At 44.4% G+C, this 22,919-nt stretch overlaps 1 protein-coding gene across 2 annotated transcripts in view; it reads left to right on the forward strand.

Moving 5' to 3' along the window:
• The window catches only part of KCNMB2 (potassium calcium-activated channel subfamily M regulatory beta subunit 2), a 153,099-nt gene that overhangs the window by 118,376 nt on the left and 11,804 nt on the right, over positions 1–22,919 (forward strand). The window contains exon 2 of one of the 2 annotated variants that reach the window (XM_010167070.1): positions 17,485–17,595. In XM_010167070.1, the coding sequence (XP_010165372.1) occupies positions 17,485–17,595 (111 nt within the window). Of the gene's footprint in view, positions 1–17,484; positions 17,596–22,919 lie in introns of those variants that run through there. The other variant, XM_010167071.1, reaches the window with a different exon arrangement.

A 22,919-nucleotide genomic window follows, 5' to 3' on the forward strand; every position in this document is an offset into this window, starting at 1 on the left:
CAGCAGGCACTGAACCTGGGAGTAAGTTCTGGGAGAACAGATCCAGGTGGTGGTGAGAAAGAACAGAGACTGGGAAGAGACAGAAAATGCCAAACAAATAGGAAAGGTGAAGAAGGTCAGGAAATGACCTCAGGTTATTGAGCATAAGATTTAAAGAAACAGGAAAAAAATACTTTCACTGAAAACATAGGTAAATTATGGAGCTTCTTGACAGAAGATCCAGTGAAGCTGATGATGGAAGATGTCTTGGGACAGAGGTTGGACCACCTCTGACACCTGCCAACCATAAGATCCCAGGTGGGACTATGAGGTCTCAGAGGCTTGTCACAGCACCCATCATTGCTTGGTGCAGGTCCATCAGTACCTGCTGCTCTTTGCATCCATCCCAAGCAGTCAGAAGTGGGTGCCTGGCACCAAATGGGGTGGACATGGGCTCTCACCCAGCACTGCTGCCCCTTAAATACTTTCCAGAAGGAAGAAGCAGAGAGCTGATGTAGTTCAGCTCCATTGAAATCAAAGCAGACATTGGGATGCAGCTAAAGGACTGCCGGACTCAGTGCTGGAGAGAAGGGAATGCTGCTAAGTTTCATACATGGTCCAAAGCACACTGAGGGGAAGAAAGAGAGAGGTTAAAGGTTTAGAAAGCATTTTGATAAAAAATACCCAAGATATTGTCAAAAAGTTAACCAGAAACCAAGATTTAGCCAGATCTACTCTCATTTAACCTTCAGTGTGAGATCAGGTCTCAACCTTTCTATTCTTGGTAACAGCTGATGAATGCAGTGTAACAAGGTATTAATAAACATCTGCCCAGCTCTTAGATTAATATAGGGAAGAATTAATGGGGGTCTTAGCACATTCGTTTTTTCTAATTATGTCAGATGACTTTATTTATAGAAATAATAGGGAGAATGGAAATTGTCACTGACACCATGTCAATATACATAACAAAATCCGATCATTTAATTGCATTACATTTGGCTAAGGAGTCGTGTCAATGCGAGGACCTCCTTACTCAGAGCAGTTCAGTGTTTGATACGTACTTCATGTTAGAAAGCTATTAAGATTTTTTTTTTTTTTTCAATATATCACTGAGAAAATAAGTCATCTCTGACATACATATTCTTGTGCCTCTGATCCCAAGAGGGACAGGGCTGAGGGCAAAGCTTTCCACCAGGAGAGGTGAAAAGCCCCTCGAGTAGCTGTCTGGTTTTTATGCTCATTTCTAGAGACTCTTTTTTTATTCCAAAATAATAAAATAACACCCAGACTGAAGCCTGTGCCATATTTCGGTTGTCACCAGCCATGGCTAAGCTGGCTCATGCATCAGCTCTGCCTCATGCAGTGCCCTCCTCTCTACTATGATAAAATATCACCAGTGCTTCTGTGGGAACAATATCATACTACACCACTGAGATAAATACAGTGCAATTTTAGACCCTGATATGTTTACACCTCCTGAGAGAGGGGGAAAGGCCTATAAAACTCCTGCTAAAAGAGACATGGCTGCTCGGATCGTTGGCAGCTTGTTAGGTAAACCCTGAAGCCAGTTTTTATTGGGAGGTGCTGGCGTTGATGTTAAAGAGCTGCTGGGGTTTAAACAGGCTTTGGACTGACTGTGGCTGTTTCTCAAGGTTTTAAAATACATTCCATAATGTTCTGTTCAGGCAGGCAGCTAGGAAAGTCTGGATCTTTTCTCCCAGAAGCAAGGAAAAATAAAATCAAGCTACAATTATGGTGACAGATGGTCTGTTACACACAGAGCATTGCTAGTAATTTTGCTCCTTGCACATTGAAGGAGATCTGGACTGATGCTGAAGAGCCAAAAAAGTCCTCTGGTTCTCTCCTGTTCTTCCAAAAATGTGTTTCTTAATCCATTCTGATCTTCCAAAGCTATCAGTTTGAGTTAATGAAAACAGAGCAAGGAAATGTTACTATTTCTATTAATTATAGAGGCAGGTTGGTACAATAAACAGAATTAATATCCCTACAGTGCTGCCTAAGTACCTATAATTCAGCTGCTCCACTCACAACTGCAGCATCTTCTTCACATTGTTTTACAAATTAGCAAACCCAAAACCAGCAGCAGTGTACAGTGTGATGACATTTAGTTTAACTACAGGAGATCAGATCTGCTGACATCCACATGTGGTCTTCCAGTGCTGCTTTTCAGTGTGATGGTGTCACAGCTCCCAAATTAATTTCTCCTAGATCAGCCCAATGTTTTAAGTGAAAATATAGATGCTTAGGAAATACTGTCAGTTACCTATTGCAATTGCTGGTATTCTTCCAAATACTGCCAAGCTAAGACCTGGGGCAATGATCTTTCAGACACAAGCAGAAAGGGGGGACAGGGCGCCTCTGGAGCCAACCTTTCCAGGTCTGTTGACTGGTTTGTGTTTACTGCAGGGTACATGGAGTAAGAGCCCGCAGATGGATATCTTTGCTCAGGGACCAGTGCTCAATATTTGCACACCCAACAGAAATTCATTTGGTGCATCCAAACCTGCAGAAACAGCACTGTGTACTGTCTCCTAGTCAGTCCTTCCTCTCCCACCACTTTTAACACCATGTTAGCACCCTGTGGTAGGACTTACAGTAGCAATGGGTTGGATGAGCATCTTCTGTCATGCTATAGTCACCTTCATGCCAGACCAAGCCTGGGACTAGAAAGCCCCGGCAGAAGCTGGGTGCCAAAAGCACTGTTGCTCCAGCAGTGGTGAAGGAAGCAAGAGCTTTCGAGGTGGTTGTAGAAGAAAAACAGTATTTCTGGGGGCATAAAAGAAAGCTGGAAAGGTGCAAAGTGATAGTCATCTTGTCCTACTCCAGCTTTCCATCTGACAGATTAAAAAAACCTTTGCTTTTCTCTGAACCTGAGTGAGAGGAAGCAGTAGCCCCTTCAGGTACTTGAAGGACACTGTAAGATCTCCCCAAAGCCTTCTCTTTTCCAGGCTGAACAGCCCCAACTCTCTCAGGCTGTCCTCATAGGAGAAGTGCTCGAGCCCTCAGATCATCCTCATGGCCTCCTCTGGACTCATTCTAACTGGTAGCAGAAGGTCCTGCTGCAAGCTCAGAACTTTGCACCAAACTGGTCTGACTGGGAAGTGCTCTGGCAACTGAAATACTCCGGTAGCAACACCTTCCAAAAGCTGTAAGGTACCAATAGGTCACTTTTGATGGCAACATATTCTGATAGCCAGGATATCCTCCTTGCCCTCCACCAGGATAAAGAAAAAAAAGAAAAGGCACTTCCTTGGGCTATAGTGGAAAAGGTTGATTTTTCATGTATTTATATACCCACTACTTGCAGTGCTGCTGGTGTTACATTTTGATCATCTGACTCAGGCATTTGAGTGGAAAGGCAATAAAATGTTTGACTTTGATTGAATATTGGACATTAATTTCCATTGTGACAAAAGGTAAAAATAAATACAAATAGTCTGAAGAAATAAAAAAGCTACTATTGGACAAAGTGTTCCACATCATTTTTTAAATCTTTTCACTGAAAAATCTCTTTTTTGGCTTGCATGAAGGTCAAAATTCAGTTTTTTAGCATTCTATCAGCAGGGAATATATTTGGGTACTGAACCTCCTGCCAGTTTAAGGAGAATATTTATTGAATTAAATCCAACAGTAGTACAGCTGTTGGGATTTCCCAAGGGACTACAGCAAACTGAAGAAATGCCTCTGCTCTGGTGCTGACAGGTTCTGTGGCATTGCCCTACCCCCCCCGCTTGCTTCTGCATCCAGCTCCTAACCTAGCTAGTGTAAATAAGAAGAGAATCAAGTACCTGGTCTCTTCTGAAGTACATATCAAAGAGCATTGAAATGATAGACTTCATTAAGCTTGTACATCAGCTTTAAAAGGAAAAAAAAAAAAAAGCTGAGCTGAGGAATTGACACCAACATTTCCAGTGTAAGGAAGAAGAGCAGGTGGGAGTGAGTAACATTTTACACCCTACGAAATAAAAATGCAGTCCCTATTACAGCAGCCTCTGATAATATATTCTGTAATTGAATTACCACTATCAAGTTAATATGGGAGAAAAGCCTTCTGAACACATTAGGAGAAAGAATACCAGCTTTTATTTACCTGCTACACTGTATTACAACAAAAGGCACACAAGTGTCACAACAGGGCCAGCTCAAGTCACCTGCCTGGTGTTAGCTGTTACCTTAACAAGTTATCCCACAGGTATGGTTGCTTAAATTGATCTAAATAAACTGAAGAATTCAAATGCTAGCTTTTAGTTGCAAGATAGGATCTTGAGAATATCTACATTATGAGAAAGATTTTTTTTTGATTGAACTTACCTTAGCAGCCTCCTCAGTCCCAAGCTACGTTGCAAAGCACCTTTATAATGAGATATACACCTGCTGTATCCCATGGGAGGTGGAAATGGCCTTCAAGATTTCAAGGTCAATATGAAAACACAGCTTTTCTGCATTTTGATTTGAGTGTAATTCACATGATTACTGGGGCTCTGGGATTCTTAACAGAGACAGAAAGGGCTTTCATAAAAGCATTAAAAACAGGTGAAAATTAACAGGCAATTGTTAAATTGCCCTAAAAAGTAGAGATTAGAGACATAACCCACATGTCCTGATTTTCATCATCTGTTTCCTTGGTTTGTTAATGGTAGTATCAAATGCTTAGTAAAAGCCTTGTATGTTTGGGAAAAAGGTGGGTGGAGGCTGGCCAAATGATAGATATCTTATAGAAAAAGATCAGAGAAGGTAAGATGGTGCAGGCTGTATCTGGTGGTAATTATTTGAACAAATCCCATCTGCATGATACTCAAGGGTAGGGAGAAGTTCTTGCTCTCTGGGCAGGCCTCTAGCATGTCTCCAATAAACATTTTAGCAGCCAGAATCTTCTTTTCATCTCCTGTGTGCCATTTGGTGTGTTAGGACACTGAATTTTGTCTTGATCCTGATAGTTCCTGTCATTCGGCAACTGCTAGGTGGCAGCTGACCGGCATTGGCAGCACAATGCTGTTGCCCAGAGCAAAGCTGGAAGAGTACTGTTGCCCAGAGCAAAGCTGGAAGAGTACAGGGGTGATTGATCCCAGTGAGGTGGCATGGGGTTCTTCAGCTTGGGAGTGTTCCCAAGACAGTGATGGGACATTCATCTGACTGTCACTCTTTGATGATGAGCAGTTTTGTGCCTACAGCAGATGGACCGCTTCCCACTTTGTGAAGTCCTTTGTACTGCAAGTGTCAGTCCCCAAAGCTCCAGCTAGCTTCCCTTGAGCGTGTGGAAGGGGATGGTACACAGAGCTGCTGAAGAAAAATTAGAGCTTTTTCCCTGACAATGGGTACAACATGTGTGGATCTCGCACATCCACACACGTGGACGCATGGCATGTCCTGGTCATCACCACTGTGTAAGGAGTTGTGGGAGGTGGGTAGGAAGCCTCCCACCCACACAAAGATGCCCATGCACAGCCTTGCAGTTACCCCCAGCAGTGTGGGGCAGTGGGATGGCCACTGAAATAATGGGATTTGCAGAGTTGAGAGACCTGAGGTAGGACCTCCTGGATCTGCAGCCCGCCCTGATCATCAAAAGCCAGACCGCTGGGCAGCCATGTGGTCAGATGAACCCACCTGTGTAGGAGAAGCTGTTCAGTGCCAGACCTCTCACTGACTTTGCTAGAAAGGCAATTCCTGTTGGCTATTTTGCACAGGAACTTCTGTACTGAGATGGGTATCTTCCAGGAGCTACTACAAAACAACTTCCCACAAATGGCCCAGCAATTGAAAAATCCCTTCCTGCATCCTGACAATTTCCATGTGTTGCCAGCACACAGTTTTGCTGCCACCAGTTCCTTAAGGCAGTTTTACCCAGCGCTGTTGAAAAGGAAAACATAGACTGTGCCCTGGGGGAAAGGAAGCGTGGAAGTCCCGTTATCACTGACAGAAGTTTTGCCGCTAATTCCCCATCTGCTCTTCTGAATGTTAACCTACAGTATTGGCACATAAGCTTAAATGATAAATAGAGATTCCAAATAGAAAGCAACAAAATATTAGTCAGACAGGCTGGTGGTGACTGCAAAAAATGTGGTGTGGGCACTCATGTTTCAAGAAAGGGAAATTATAGGATGAAATAATGTCGTTATGTTATGTTGATTGGGGGAAAATGCTGGCAAAGAATAGGACAAAATAACAGGTGAAAAATAGATTATTTTTTTTTATCTTTAATCCATATGGGATCCTGCACAGCTCCTCCTTCCTATTCCTATTGTTATTTGTATTTAGCAGCTGAGTAAAATAGCAAACGAGGCAAGAAATCTGAGAAGGGAGTAATAATGTGATGCATAGTGTTAACTCGCTGGTTTTGGAAATAACCATTTATCTTGGTTAAATAAAAGCTTATCCCAAGTACTAAGCCAAGTAATCATGATTAGGGAGAGAAAAAGACATTCACCTCCTTGGAAACTCAATACTCTTCAACAGTAATAACACTGCAGTGACATTGTTCGAAGCTGGACGCTTGCTGTAATTAATATAGATTATTGCCATATGAGGAAAGGAAGTGTCTGTGCCTGCTCCTACCATTGTTTTCATTTCTAGACTGGTTATGAGATCAAAATACGTTGGTTTTTGTTTCATGAACATGGCCCCTTCACTGTTCTGAGTGCTCCGCTGGCCTCAGAGGACTGCAGAGATTTTGTTCTCTTTGTTGGTTCAAAACTGCATAGAGGGCATATGTACATTGTTCTCTCTTAAAAAGACTTTGCTTTTGTTCTTGCTCATGATCTTTTTCCCTGACTCTCAAGAAAAAAATTGTTTTATGCTAAAAAGTATATTACAAGAACACTTCTATAAGGAGATTCACAAGCTCTCAAGTTATCGCTTTTCTAAGGAGGCTAAATCTGCATCTGTACCGTCCAGTGCATCACGCACTGAACTCATCCACAAAGCAGGTGATTTAGTGCTTACACTGATTTTTTACCTAATAGCCTGGTGCAGCTCTGTACTAAGCCTGGTTTATCAGCCTCGTCTCAGTAGTCATTTGACTCATCGACTCTGCCAGATTTCCCATCCACTTCATACCACTGCTGTAGATTTCATTACCTTTCTGCAATATGCTGCCGTTTCTACTCTCTATTGTGTGTGCACATTACTATTATCTTTTATGTTGTGTTCCCTGTCTTTCTAATACTCTCCCTTAATGTAACCCACTTAGTTTCTAACTTTCTCCCAGGCTTGCACATCAGGCTGGATTAGATCTGTGTCCTATGAATGAATCCATTAGAAACACTTCCTTCTTATGCTGGAAATTGTTCTCTGGGGCATGTGCCTTCCCTGTAGGAATTAGGATTTGCATTGTTTTTCCAATCAGGCAGTAGGTTTCTGTCCATAATGCATGACTTGGAGATCGTTATCAGTGGGCAAAGCAAATAGGGAGTCCCAGAGAGCACATGCATGAGTTCAGCATCCATGGAGATGTAACTATATTGCACACAACTTAGACTCAAGAGTCAACAGGCAGCTGCTTCTACACAGTTACATTTAAAAAATAAGGACACTTAAAATATTCAATTCTGTGAAAATTACTTTAAATGTATGCGGGGAAAAAATTATTTCCAGTGCTTTACTACAGCACTTGGGCACAAAATTCTGTTTTGTGAATTTGACACAACAGTTGATCACATTCAACTAAGAGGGCTGCAGATGGTGAAGTCTGTGTCCTGAAAGGATGAGAAGCCACTGCAGAGTGTTTATGCTGCAAAATTTGCCCTTTTGTAATAAGACAAAGAGGAAAGATGCTAATGAGATCCAAGATGGGTGTTTGCTTTTACCACAGAATTGCTTATTTCACAGCTCTGTGCCTCAGTATCAGCAGTATGGAGGTATTATATCTGTCTTTCTCCATCAAGCCCTTTTCTTAGTTTCAAGGGAGACAAGTAATTTCTACCCATTGTCTGTCATAATCAGGTTTCTGAGCTGATGTGGTCAGTACTGTTCAAACAAGGGATGTTTGCAGACATCCCTCTGCATATTCAGAGGTCCTCCAGTGGGTCCAAGAGACCAATTGTGAGGGAAGCAGGACTGCCAGGCAGCTGGAAACCGAAGCTCACACTCCCCTCATTCCTCCCACCTGGAAATCTCAGATATTTAGCTCTCAACTAACTAATTGCATAAGCCAGCAGATCTAATACAACATCACCCATTGACAGACAGGGAAACTCAACCAGCACAAAATAACTTGTTTGAGTTTCCAGGTCGCACTGGCAGGGCTGATCCAGCACTCCCAGTCCCCTTGCCTGGCCACTGTTTTGGATCATGTCTTTTACTAACTTACCTACACAAACCCAGTGTAAAAGTGGTTGCCTGCAATGGCAAAGTACCTGACATCAATGCCCAAAGCAGAAAGCCAACCTGCTTACTGGGGAAGCAGTGGGAGCTGGTGGATTTGAGCACTGGTCTGAACCAGGGCTGAAGCCAGTGAAGAGCTCATGCAAATCACCTCCTTTCTCTGCACCTCAGTGTCAAACCTGCATTTTTGTAGTATCAACAGACATCTCTGGGTAATGGTCTTTAGCAAGATGTGACATGTGGAACCTCAGCAGTGGTCTAGTATTCATGTTGACTGCCCACTCGTAAGCAGTGCACACGTTCGGCCAGCTGCAGGCTGCTAGGTCTTCATAAAAATTAACAAGCAAACGACATGCAGACTGCTGTATTTTGCCACAGAAAATAAAGTCAAACAACAGCTAAAATTTGGGAGGGGAGGGGGGAAAGGGGAGCAGAGAAGGCAGAGCAAAGGCTATATAAGAGTTGTATTTATTTTTTAATCCCATCTCTTTTAGTATCTGTGATGAGCACTGTAACTAAAGGAATCTAACTGAATTAGAATTTCAATATGTCCTGAGCAGATTGGAGCTGTTTCCATTCATGAGCAGCACGTCTCAGCTGTAATTGCCTGCTTGCTTATCCACACAGCTCTTTACAGCTAATCCAAATGTGGACTCAAAAATAAATAGCGCCAGAGCACTGACTTCCCACTGGGCAGTAGTTTTAGCTTGCCTCTGCCTTTGCTTTGTTCCAGCTGGTGCTCTCCATGGCATGGGGATTGACACAAAGGAGATAAAAGATGATTGACCTGCTCAAGGAATTAGGTGGGAGAAAAACCACTCCTGCCATATCTGCCCTGGCTGTTTGTGCTTTTCCTCTGGGTGTTGCTCTGGGTCTGTTTATCTTTCTCTGCCCTCACCTCTCTCCCCAGCCACATAGCTCAGTGTGATCTGCTGCTTCTTAGTGGCTTCCCCAAAGGCTGCTGGTGCCCTCCCTGTCCATAGCAGCACAACACTCTTCCTCTCCCTGTGCTCCCATCCGCAAACACACCATCAGGGTTTTAGCACTGCTTTCCTGAAATGAAACACTGTCTTAAGGGATATTTAAAAGCTTTGTACTTCTCAGATCAGGTCTTCTCTGGAGGGATGTAGAGCTGTGGCACAGCCACACAATGCTGGAGCTGGAAGGGATGTCCCCATGGATGGGACTTGTCACTTCCCCAAAGCAAGGCTCTGCCTTTGCTCTCTGACATGGGAATCTGTATGTATCATGGCTCTTATCTTTCCCCATTGGGTGGAAGGTGGTTGTTCACCATCTTTTAGGCTATATTTTCCCCACTACATCCACTACAGACTTCCTGGGAGACTTTGGCCAAGTCTCAGCAGCCTCTGTTCATCACTTGTAAAAAGGCTGTGCCAACACCCTGTTGCTTCACAGCTTGGAGTGTAAATCTCGGGGTCCTGAGATGACAGTGGTGTAGGGATATATAAGTCAAGTCAGAAGCCATGCTGCTTCAGCATAGCCAGAGCTCCCACTGTGCAACCAATCATTCTTAAAAATAGTCTTTTTAGTATCAAAAGAGCCTCCTCTAAGATCCTCATCTGGGTCATTCTCTCCTGATGACCGTGAAATAGACTGACTTCACTGTGGAGCTAGAGCTGGAAACACCTCCCAGCCCTGGGAGCGAAGGAGCGGTGCAGCACTGAGCCTCCACTTTGTCTCTTTTCTCTCACCCTCTCTGTTTCCTACTGGGTTTATCATGGTGTGATCACAAGACACAGAGCATCTTCACTGCCTCCCATGTGCTCTTAGCCAACCAGCCTGCTCCAGGGCCATATAGATTTTCTGGTACGGTGCAGCACGTAAGGTGATATATCCCTCTGCAATTACAGAGAATTGTGCTAAGATTTAAAAGACAGCATCAAGTGAGGCAGTGCAGAACTTTCCCTGCCTTTGTTCTCACCCCTAGGATCCTTCTTCATCAGTGAATTGCTACCTGGTCTTTGGCAGAGCAGATCTCCCCGTAAAACTCTCTTGGCTCCATTGAATAGGGGCATATTGCAGGGAGGTGACCAAGCACTCGCCACTGCTGCCCCCCCTCCCAAAACCAGCTCATTTTACAGGCAGTTTGTGCCCTTCTTCAAAGCCAGAGAGCAGCTGAGATGATGAATATAGTGCTTTTCCAATGTGTCACTTGCTACGTAAATTCGAATTCAACACAGAAAGCTAAAAATGTCTGCAGAGTTCTGACAGGCAAAGGGAACAATTACCCTCAGCTGTTCCTCACAAATGTTGATCCCTGGTGACTGCAATGTGCCAAAAGAGGCATTGCCTTGTGCTTGGATTGCAGACTCACTCACACCAAAACATGAGGACGGTAATGAGGGCTGGCTCTTCACTAGGTGCTCTGCTACCTGGACATGGCCTGAGAATGTCCTCTGTCAGATACAGTGATGGGACCAGCACATCCCTTGTACAGATGAGGAAGCTGAGGAGAAGTTGGGACTCTCTTGCTTCTGATAATAGACAGATGACAGATCCCTCCTTTGTAGCTGACCTGGGGACACAGGAATTTCTTCAAAAATTTGCTGTTTTGATCAGTTAAATCACAGTAATTAAGACCAACACAATGCAGACAGGGTGAGTGAAAGAAGTCATGACGTGGGTAGTATAGGAAGAGGCACTGGGGGAAAAAAAAAGGAAAATGAAAGAAAAAATGGAGAAGGAATTTAAAATGAAAAAGATCATAAAGAATAAAGACTATAAAGTCTACAGCCATGCTGTGCGGGCTACTTAGAGTCATACTAGGCAGGTAGCTCTTAGGAAAGAAGAAGCCTAGGGATGACAAGCATCATTAAATGTCAAGACTTGAAAGTTTTTTCAAAACAGAAAGCCAGCACTGGAGAAAATAACATCATGAGATAGAAACCTGGAAGATTTAGAGGTTACTTCGGAATATTTAATTTTGAAGTGTGAACATATTGCATGTTGTCATGTAGCAAAGAGATACAGACACCTTAGCCTTTCTGAATCTCTCTCTTACTCCAGTATATACTGGGGAGAGGAAAATAACAATTGTAAAGTATGATTTGAAGTTAAAAGAAATTTTGCCTTTGAAAACAAAACCAAATGCTGATGTATTCTGCACACAGCTAAGCTGCATCGCCATGTGATGGCTTCAGTTGTTGCTGGCAGCCTCATTCTCCTCCTCCTTTGGACTTGGAGTGTCCTAGACATGCCTGTGCCATGGGAGCCCAGCAAGACTGCCCTGGGTCCAGGGTTTCTCACTAATTCAACTCAAAAACTAGATGGAGAGCTCAGCTCTGAGCTCTGAGCTTTGGGGAGATTTAGAAGGGCCAGAAATAGAGGTGAATTAATTAATAAAGCATCTATCAGTATTCCTAAACTCTTGTCAGTATATTAACACCAGCTGCCCATTGTCCATTTTTCCCTTGCCATAATGAGGAACCCCAAATTCAAGGTCATCTGCCAGTTGGATTAGTTAATACAGTCAGAGCTCCTGAGATGCTCCAATGAGAACAGTTATTTATGTCTCTCTGTCCTGCACCCTGCCCATTAGCTTGCTGTACAGCAAAGTCCAGTCATGAGGCAGAACTACAACATTTGATATCGTTGTTGCTGCTTCGCTATTTAGTGTTGCTGCTGCCAGAGCATTAAATGTTCCCTAAGTGGTAACTGTCTTCTACTAATGTAGATGCATTTCTTTTATGAATTAGCTTATTGCTGTTCTTCTTGGTCCATGCTTGCTGTTCTTCTGTTATGGCGGCAGACAAGTGTGATTAGGGCAAGAAGATACTGTGCTGAGATGGAGACCTGCAGAGGAAATAGGTATTTTGATTACACAAGAAACACTGTCCTCTGAATTGTGTCAGAACAAGGGAATTACCAGCTAGGCGTTCACCTGGTTTCTGGTTTGCATATTCCATGCTAGCATGTGAAACCTCCCTTGGTATATGTCAGATGGGGCTTTTGTGTCACACCATGGCCACAGCCACAGCAGGTCTCATTCAGATATATCAGGCAGATGTCTACTCATTTTTTACCACCCAGCTAGGTTTCTCCTCACTCTCACTTGTGTAGCTCTGCTTCCATCTGCCTCTTCATGTTGTCATGGACCCTACCAAGGAGTCAAAAATTTCAGGCACTGATTTTAGTCCTGAGTCCAGCTTTTACATTCTTTAATACCAGGGCTAGAAAACTCCCCTGGATCAACTCCTGAATCAGACAGGAACATCTTAATTTAGTAGTTACCTCCACCACCCTGCCTAGGAAACTCTTCCATGCACTAAGCCACCTGAATGCCAGTCTACTCGGCAGTCAGGCTACACTTTACATCAGAAATTCAACAGGTCATTTTATGTATCTCCCATCCTTCATCACACAACACCTCTCCCTGTTTTCTGGGTCAGCAAAGCCATAGGAAAAGATACTATCAGCAGACACAGGCAGGGGTAAGATGTGTCAGGGCATAGAGTCTAACTGTCTATATTCAATAAATTCACCTCAAAGTGAACCACCATCCCCTTACGGGCTGCCTTTGATGCCTGGTTTCAGCCTCTTCCTTCTCCCGTGGGTGATGGTGGATGAGATCACCCCAAAAAAAATTCTCTCCAGCCATGAGAGAGACCAAATATCTCCCATCACTCAACAGCAGCCACCCTGTCTCTTCAAGAATTGACACTGACTGCTGTGTTGTGGCATGGAGAGAGGTTAAAAGGTGGACTATCAGGAAAACTTCAGGGCCCACAGGGAACTACCTCTGGGTCCAAATGAATCATCTGGTTGGGAGTGTTGGGATGAAGCATCCAGAGTGCTGGGTAGCATGGACAGGGCAGGACATGGGTATATTCAGACAAAGCTTAAGAGGTCAGTGATTATGTCTTAGGTGAACGTTTAGCTTTTGTTGGCTTTTGATGACTCAGGGTGTCTTTTATGAGGCAAAATTAATGCAAGTGCTTCTGTTTTTACAGTGGTCACATCACTCAGGAAATGAAATGCCATAAGAGGAGCAAAGCTGATTAGTTTGGTGCCATAAATGGTTCTCCAAGGTCTCAGAAACCCTATGATTAGCATAATCATAGACAGAGGAAATTACAAGTAAATACACATAAAAACCCTGGCTTTCCATTGCAAAACGTGGTTTGCAATATCCCTCTTTGTTGGTTCACAGATGTGGTGACCTAGAGGTAAGGGACATTTCATATAAATCGTGACATAAACTGAAGCCTGAGGAAGGAAAGCAGCCAACCTAGCGTCAAAATGAGGACAATAGAACCTGTAATACAGTTACCAAGGTACCAGCTATGGATTTTGAGATTCACCCTCAGAATTACATCTTTTTTGGAGCAATTCATAGCAAATACTGCCCCAGTGTGTTTTTTTCACACTGCAGTCCTCTCTCAGGTGGTAGCTGTTGAGCGGACTTGTTGACACTCCTTATGATGGGGCAGAGTAATTCTAATCTTATAAGAATTATCTCAGATCTCCATCTTGCAATGGCTGAAAAAGTGGAAACTTTGTCAGGTTTTCTAGTGAGGTCCATAAAATTCACCAGAAGATAACATTCAAGAAAAGGATGAGAATGGGGGAAGATGGGAGGGATGGGTCAGCTCCTGGGAGACCAAATGTGTCAGCATCATGGGACCTTCGAGGGGTTCCTTGGCCCGTGCAGAGCAGTGAAGTGCCCTGGGCACGGCTGTACATATATTCATAGGAGGTTGTATATTTTTTACTCCACATTTCTCTCTTAAACATTGTGCATTTATTCAGAATAGACCCAAAGGCCAAGAGCAAGGTGTGTTTGGTAAAATCCAAAGCATGGTCTCCTTACCTGTCTCTGTGGCAACCGTGCCAAGAGACAACTGTGTTGGTGGCACACCAGGTAGATAATGAAGGAGACAGCAATGTTCAAGCAAAGTCAAGCAGAAAGCCCAGGGTCCAACCCAGTACCCTGACTCTACAAGTACACAGCAAAAGTGACATCAAGTACAGAAGTTTGCTGGTAACCTGCCCTATAGGAACATTCCCTGCAGACTCCTGATAGTCAAAAAGCAGCTTGAAGCACCTCTTCTAAACCTTTGTTTTTATCAGAAATTGTCATGGCTTTAGGTACTCCGTCTGTTCAAGGAATAGCGCAATCCACTTTTACTCTAAATGCCAGGCTGACATCCTGCAGTAATGAGTTTCACACACTGATTACTTGTTGCGTGATAAAAATACGTTGCCAGAAGCTGACTCAGAGAGGCATAGGCAAAAAAAGAGTAGTGCTCCTTGTTTTCTCAGGAAAGAAAGAGGGAAGAGGGAAGGAATGGGGTTCCCAGTCTTGCCTTGGGATTAACTCAGAGGAGGAGAAAGGCATGGAAGTTTTTTAACTGACCTGGTGGAGCAGGACATGGCCATGTTGGTTGTAACTGTTCCAAGTTACATGTCTTCCAAAAGCCTTCAAAGAAGGTTCTTGGGGAGTTTGAGTTGTTACTGTTCTGCAAAAGGCTCTTGCCTTACACCTAACCCCCACCTAAAGGAAACATGGACTTTAGTTGCTTACAACTGACCTCTGCTGTGATGTCATCAGTGTAACAATTTTACACAAAATTAGGCAAGTAATTGTGTGTTAAATAGTGATAGTTATCTTGGATTTCCCAACTAATGAAGCAGGCAGCATTAATGCTATCACATATGGACTGCTTCAGGGCACTGGCACTATAAGGGAGTCTGAAATCACTCTGACTTTGGGGGGAAGAAAGACACCCCTTTTCCTCCCCTGGAATCCCCTGGGTGGGACAGACCCTCTCACCCAGTTCTCACACCATTGCTGCTCCTACAATTTGCTCTGGAGCTTGTGAAGCTGCCTCCCTGCCCAGGCAGTCCTGCCCTGTTGACTCAAGACAGGCCGCAGAAGCTGCTGATCACCTCTAATGTGTGCCCAAGTTTTGCTTAATCAGGAACAGACTCTCTAATAGCATTCACCACTGTCTCTTGACAGCTCTGGGACCATTCAGGCTGTGGCAGTGCAGCCAACTGGGCTTTCCTGCCTGCAACTCGCCTGTGACATCCTAAAGGGTACAGTGGCAAATATAATATATATATACACAAACGTATTTTCCAACGTTAAGGGCATCAGCCTGGGGCAGGTCTCAGTCCAATATCCTCCAAGCCCTTGGATAGTTATTCTGAGCCCTCCTGCATCGCTCGATGCAGAAACACCACCTCGTTCAGCGTAGGCTTGGCAGTCAGTTTGCTATTTGGGGTAGTGTAGGTGCAATCTTACATACCAGAGTGAGGATTAGACACAAGGCTCTGCAACCCAAATTTCTGGCCATGATCACTATTAAAAACACTTCTTAGTCTGTAGTTATGTTGATTAGATCCTGGTAGATGCTATTTCACCTTCTAAACTACAGTTATTCAAGGGAGGAAGGGCCTCTTCTCATCGATTAATCTCCAATACTTAACTACAGTTGTAAGGAAATAAATGACACTTTTTTGGCTCTCAGAGCTGCAGTGATGGCCACAGAGTCAAGGAAAGGGCTGGGGGAGATTCCTGTCCTTTCTTTTGGGCTGCCCTCTTTGTCCAAAAGCTTTGCCAGATGTTACTGTCTGTTATTTCAAGCAAGGTCCATCCCTGTAAGCCCCAGTCCCAAGCCAGTATCTCTGAGCATCACAGCAACAGGGAGCAGCAGGATTCCAGCAGGGAAGAGGTGACCAGGTCACCAGTTTGGCCAGTTTGTGAGTTTGGCCTGGGTCTGTGCCACGGAACCCTGTGGTGGGGTTCTGGGCTGACTCCAGATGGAGAGCCCAGTACCTTGGCACCCACCAGCCTGTCTGCCTACAGATGGATTTTGGCTCCCGTCCATGTCAGTCTTCCCCTGCAGCCACCTCTACAGGATGTCAGCACTATGCAAATATTGAAATTAGCCCTTTGCAGGATTATGTAGATAGTGACATTACAGACACTTTCAGGCAAAGAGCACTGAGGAATTCATGTGCCTTCCCTGCTGACAGCATTAACAGCCAGGTTTATTTTCCAGCGAGCTAAAGAACACCCCCCTCCAGTGTATGAAAAACTTTGGCATTAAAGTATTTGGTATCTGGAATATTTCTTTTTTTTTTCTTAAGCCTTTCTCTGAATGCAGTAAAAGCACAAATTGCTGTGCATGAAATAATGTGAAAAACAGCCCTCACCAAGAGGGGCCCAGTGCTCAGAGGACAAGATTTTATCTGAGCCTCACTAAAACCAGGAGCAGATTAGGGGGAGCTACGAGGGAAGCTGTAGCCCTGCTAGCAGGTCCAATACAGCCTATGCCTCTAGTCTGGCAATGGAGTTACCATCAGGAAAGACAGTTGTTTACATTCAGTTGATCTAGAGAAAACAAAATCTGCTACAAATAACATAAAAAGAGTGAATTTGCCTTGAATCAGGGCAAGAGAGCAGCAACACTTCTTGAGACCCTTTCCACCCTGTATTTCTGATTCTATGAGATCTAATTGGAGTACAGGGTTCAAATTCAGTTCTTAGAATGAAACCCCTCAGACTTTTCCCTTCTTTAGAAGACCCTGAGAGAAGGCAGCAGGTCTCATATCCTGCTCTGAAACAAATAAGCCCCTGGGAAGAAATCTAACTGGTCTGGACAAATGGCTTTGGCACAGTAATTTCTCTGTAGGAAAAGGCATCTTTGTCACATCAGTTACATTTCCACAAAATGCTGCATTTACATGTCATACCTGTGCCTCATCCAGACACCTTCCTCGATGGCCTCATCGCACTGAGAGCTACTATATAACCTATAAGCTCTAAGGAACATATGTGTGCTTAAACAATAGCCACTTTCTACCCCCAAAATACTGTCATAAAACTATTGAATGCAGCCATTGCTTTTTCTTAAACTACCAATGATTTCATGTCCATGGTGCAAACCCTTTGCAGCGAGGAGCATAGCTAAGCCTGATTAGCCAGGATCACATTTTACTGTGGGGATAATGAGATTTATCCTTCATTCCCACACACTGATCTGTCATCCCCATTATTTTACATCTCACCTGGAGTTAACAAGTGGTCCATCTTCAGAGCACACTGGGCACGGCCACAGAGGCTTTGGCATGCTGGATATAAAGTGGTGTGCTGCATTGTGTGGGCAGTGACAAAAATTATCCCTCTTCCCCCAGGTCCTTCCATCGTCCCACTGCAGCAAGCAAAGCCAACACTGGGCAATCCTCTAAAATGTTTATTTGGACCAGTGGCCGGAGCTCTACATCTTACAGACATGATGAGAAAAGGTAAACAGCATCTATGCTGATTGTCTCTTACAGGTTTTGAATCTTTAGGAGTGTGGCCTGTAGCTTCTCTTCAGTGGTGGCACTGAAGAAGTAGGAGGGATGCAAAGGGTGCCCCCACCTTGCCTCTCACCCACTGCCCCCAGGATATTGCTCCACCAACAACAGGACCAGCCGATGAGTGCCAGGGTTAGCTTTAGCGTGCCAAGCCAAAACAGAGTGGAAGGACAATGCCAGAGCCATGGCCAAAGTCTTCCTTGTCCCCAGGCCATCAGCAGCATACCCTGACCATCTCTGAGGTCAGCACACAGACATCACACCTTTAAAAGCACACGGATCCCCAGCCACAGGTTTGCAGCCCCAGCTCCAACCCCTGTGAAGCCTTTATGTGTTTTGCAGGTGTCCTGCTTCCAGCCATCAGCCCACCCCACTCTCACACATTACTCCAGACGACACACACAATGTGTTATGCCTCCTCTCCCCCACCCAAATCATTGCCCTGTATAACTTTTACACATCTGGACAGTGCATCCTGCTGCCAGAGAGGTTTTCTGTTTCTCTGCACGTGTGTATGAGGATGAGCCTATGCACAATACGTTGCACAGTGGCTGCGGGATGACAAACAGCTTGAAAGCGAGCTGATTGCTGGCAACCCACCAGCCTGCTTTAGTGGTGTTGCTGGAGGGAATAGGCTGAAGGAGACAGGAGTAAATGAGCTGCTGGATCTCCCAGGGGAGCAGGGAATTACACAGAAGAGAAGGAAAGGGAAGGAAAGGTTTTAAGTCCACAGACAAAGGCAGCACTCAGTTGGGAATGAAACAAGTTAAATATCACTGATGAAAGAACAATTGTCAGTAATGCTCAGACTCATCCTTCCAAAATCTCTCTCCTTTGTAGTGAGATTTGCTGGACAGCTTGTCTTGTCACAACCAGACACATTTCCCTTTCTTTTCTTTCCCCCTTCCCTCCCTTGCCTCCTCTCCTTCAGTTCCCCTTGCAGTCACTACTAAATGTAATCACAAAAAATCAGACTCTGGTGCAACAAAAACAGAGGTCGATGTATCTACAGTGCCAATTAGCTAAACACACTCTTCAGTTATTCTAATGAGACATTACGACTGGCACCTGCTTGGGAAAATGCACTCTTGAGTTCAGGCAGCAGAGCTGCCCTCAGGACCGAGTCTTTTGGAGAACTGGTCCATTTGCTGAACTTTTCTGCAAAGGCTGCATAGATGTTCAGCCCTTTTGATAATCTGATCCCAAGCAGATATTTTGAAGTCACAAAGGCCAGCTTGGCAGCAGGTTTCCATGGACTTTCAGTTGGAGCTGGTTATCTAACTGCCTCATGTACTTCTGCAAGTCTCATCTTTAATTGAATTTTCCCCAGGCTAATGTTCTTCTGCATTAAAACACTGTCAGGGATAGGATGGTCCAAGGTTAGACACTTGCAGGAGACATCTGCCCACACGTCGGGCTGACTGGAAGCCATGTGCTCCTGATTAGCATGGCTTTCAGCTCACACCATGCTTTTTAGTGGGACTTGTTAACTTGAACTGGGCGTTGTGCTACACAGGGTTCACTGGCATCTGGTCAGCTTAAACCCTGGGCAGAGCTCACCCTTGTCTGCCTGCAGAAACAGGGAGGTAGGGAGCATTATCTCTGTACTTACACACCAGATGTGGTAATTTCAGGTGCCTTTTCAAGCCTTCGGGTGGGTTTATTTCCCAGGTGGTCCTGTAGAGCCATGCAGAAGAAATTGTTTATAACCTGTGAGTGATTAATAAAATGCAGGAGGGAAAAGGAGGAAGAGAAAATGGAAATAGGGGGGTGCTGACCACAGCCTCAGGACTGCAGAAGAAAGGTGTGAACACAGAGCGAGTGTTGCTGGTGGGAGAAACTCATCCACCAGCGTCTGGCAGTGATTTTAACACATGTAAGGTCACCAGCAGCATCACTATCTCAAACAGACTATGCATTTTAGAGAAATTACTTCCCCTAAATGACCCTTTCCTAGGAATTTTTGTTCTTTAAACTTCAGACAGGAAGATTTTCAGCTGGGGCAGCAAACTATTCACCTAACACATGCCACAAGTGCTGACTTCTGAGGGGTCGTACCATAATAGTACCCTGTGCAGCAATGGGTCACTTGCTGTGGATGAATCACCTCTTCCTGGGTGGAAGATGTCTCTCAGGCATCTCCTTTTGCAGGATCAAGCCCAAAATTTATGTATTTCATTGCTGTTTTAGACATCTGCTGTTCCCCAACTGCCACTTTTTAGGCTTCAGGAACCTTGTCAAGCCCTCGTTCTTTCTCAGCTGTCAATTATGTTTCCCACAACACTGTAACCTTGAAAAACCAAAGCTGGTTTGATTTGTTTCAGTTCAGTCCAGTATGGTGGGGAAGAGGGAAGGAATTAAGTGAATGAAGTCTGTTCTCATTGATAGGAATCCTTCTACAACCGTTAGTGAGAATTTTGTGAGAGCTCCAGAGAGACTTCATGTTACCATAGCTCTGATAACAAAAAATGGTGCAGCTAAATGTACCCTGTAAAGAAAAAGTAAAGAAATTGTCTTCTGAGCAGAAAAGTCCCTGAGTATTTGGAATTCTGCAGGTAAGATACAGGAAGCTTTTTGACCCTTGCATTCAAGGATTTCTGATATCAGTAAACACTCTCTGTGAGGTAATGTGAGTGACATCTGCATAATAACTGTGATATCAGAGAACTGAATGAGAATTCAAAGTCACTCTGAATAATTCAGGCAGGCAGGTATCCCCTTCTGACAAGCCCCATGACCACGCGGTGCTGGAGGAGGCAGCATCTCAGTGCCATACTATGGTCCATTTGCAAGGGAAGTAATTTGAGGATGGGTCATTTGTGTATATTTTAAAAAAAATAAAGTAATTGCAGGTGCCTGGTTATCCTAGATTTCCAAGGAGGAAACTAGACCCCTTTTGCCATGCTCTTAGATCTACCCATTTTGGAGCAAAACAAGAACTATGGTACTGGGTCAGAAGAAGCATTACTTCAGCCTCTTCTGCTGTACGTGGCAGTGCTCGGTTGCAAGCCCTTAGCATACCAAACTGTTTTTATTACTTACCAATAAATTCATCATATCCCTGAAGCTGCAGAGCAGTCCTGCACCATGGAGCACAGAGGATGCGTGTGGCATGCCTCATCCTTCACATAACCAAGTGCTAAAAGGCCATATCCCTCATGATGGCAAAGAAAGGTCTTGGCTGCAGCAAATATGACTAACTCTACAGAAGACGGAGAATTTCTTATTAAGGCCAGTAGGCTTAAACCTCCTTGACTGTCTGATGTTCAAGCTGACTGACATAACCTGGGCTGCCTAATTTCATCACACAGGTCCTCCCTAAGCTTTTCTCTGGAGACCATATAAGGAGCTGCTGACCAAATTGCAGAGGGATCCCCATACTGCTGCTGTGCAGAGATATGGAGAGGGAAATCTCTGCTCTGTCCCCAGCAGGCACGATCACAGCCGAGATTTCCTTTTTGGCAGCTGAGCCCAGGTGGGGCAGCCAGCCCATATCCTCTGAGTGATTTGGCAAAAGGAACACAGAGATTTAGTAGGGGATAATTTCAGTTTGGAAATGATCAGGAGAGCAAAGGTCTTTTGTCCTTGGAGCTCTTGCTTTCTAATAAATGTCTTTGCACAGGGTAGAGATCCCCCATGGTCTGGCTGCTAGGACTTCTTTAAAAACAAACATCCCCTTTGGTGTCATATCTGGGGAGTTATCGCAGGTAACCATAAGTACTAGATGGAGTCACCTAGACGAGTAGTGTCTGGGATGCAGTGATCTGTACTTAAACACACCGCAGCAGTCAGCTAATTGTGACTGTGCAGCCCTGGGATCCAAAATCAGTTGGCTAAGCACGGTGCTCTTCCAGCTCACCAAGCAGAAAGAGGTCCCTGGGCTCTGCCAAAAGTTCACACATACACAAAATCCCCAACACGGAGCAACACACACACATGTGGGGCCACTACTGCCGCTCCAGCTAAGGAGATGCCGAGGCTGCTCTGTTAGTGGCAAAATATTCTGCACAACATATCACCAAAACCAGGGCTCTCGGGGGCAAAAATGTGAAGTCTGGTAATAGCAGATGTTCCCAGTATCAAACAGAGCAAATTGGCACCTTCTTGGCACAGGCACGAGCAGGAAGGAGGAGGAGGACGAAGAGGAGGAGGAGGAGGAGAAGGAATGGTTGCTCAGCATGTCTCAAGCTCTGGCACGTGCCACATCACTGCATGCCTGGGCATCTGCTGCCAGTCTGACTCCGGGCAGGGATTCAGGAGAAAAAAGCCCTCAGGAAGGTGCACGAGGCTACAGCTTTCCTGTTGTTTGAGGCTTTGAATAACAAATATTTGCAAAAGTGCAACCAGATGACTGCTCTGAGCGTGACCCCCGAGGCAGAGATTTACTGAGCTTTATTTACCCTGGCAGGCGAGTGTGGGAGATCCTCCTGGCAGGTGGTCACTGCACACCATCCCCTTTGCCAGTGACCTGCCAGATAGACCATTTCTACAACATACCCCTCAGTCCATCCTTTTTTACCTCTCATTGCACGTTTCTTGGCTCAAGGCCACGTGGGAAGTATTTGTAACCATTCTCAATTAGCTATTTGTTTTTAAATCGTCCATTTGTATCCCTTTTATGTCCTAGCTGCTCTGGTGACATGAGTGAGTGATTGCACTGTCTCTGTTTTATGTCTACACGCTGACATAAGTTATGCTGTGTGATCGGTTAATGTGCTGGAACTGCATGACAATCTCTGCCTTCCTGCCTGCTTCCATTTGGGAGCAATGCAAATCCTAATAGCAGCTCTCAGAGTTAAATACAGTTTGATAAATAATAATAGAAAAGTAATATGAAATTATTACTCTACATTACTTCTTTGAAGGCAATTGCATCTGCCAGTTCACACTATATTTTTTCTCCCCAAAACCAGAGAAAAATTTGACAGGCTGAATTACCATTTCATTTTCAACTAGGAAAACATTGACAAGCTTTAAAGGATGGTTTTGAAGTGAAATCATGGACATCTAAAGATGTAAATTGCAGTTGGATGAAGAAACCTCAAGGGGTATTAGGTATGGGAGGCTATTGACTACAGTACCATGTAAACAATTTCTTTGCTATAAAACCCCACACCATATGGGCTTTTCCTGGCTATGACTCATCATCTAAATAAAAATTCAATTCCAGTCTCAGGGAGTTTACGATTAAATCTATTTTCTTGTTTCTACTGTGTTTATGTATGATTTTACATCTGTCTTAACTCTATTTCTTTGTCCCTGTTGGTGAA

The sequence above is a fragment of the Antrostomus carolinensis genome, unplaced genomic scaffold (genome assembly GCF_000700745.2).
Source record: "Antrostomus carolinensis isolate BGI_N321 unplaced genomic scaffold, ASM70074v2 scaffold1774, whole genome shotgun sequence".
In the NCBI taxonomy this organism is placed as follows: domain Eukaryota; kingdom Metazoa; phylum Chordata; class Aves; order Caprimulgiformes; family Caprimulgidae; genus Antrostomus; species Antrostomus carolinensis.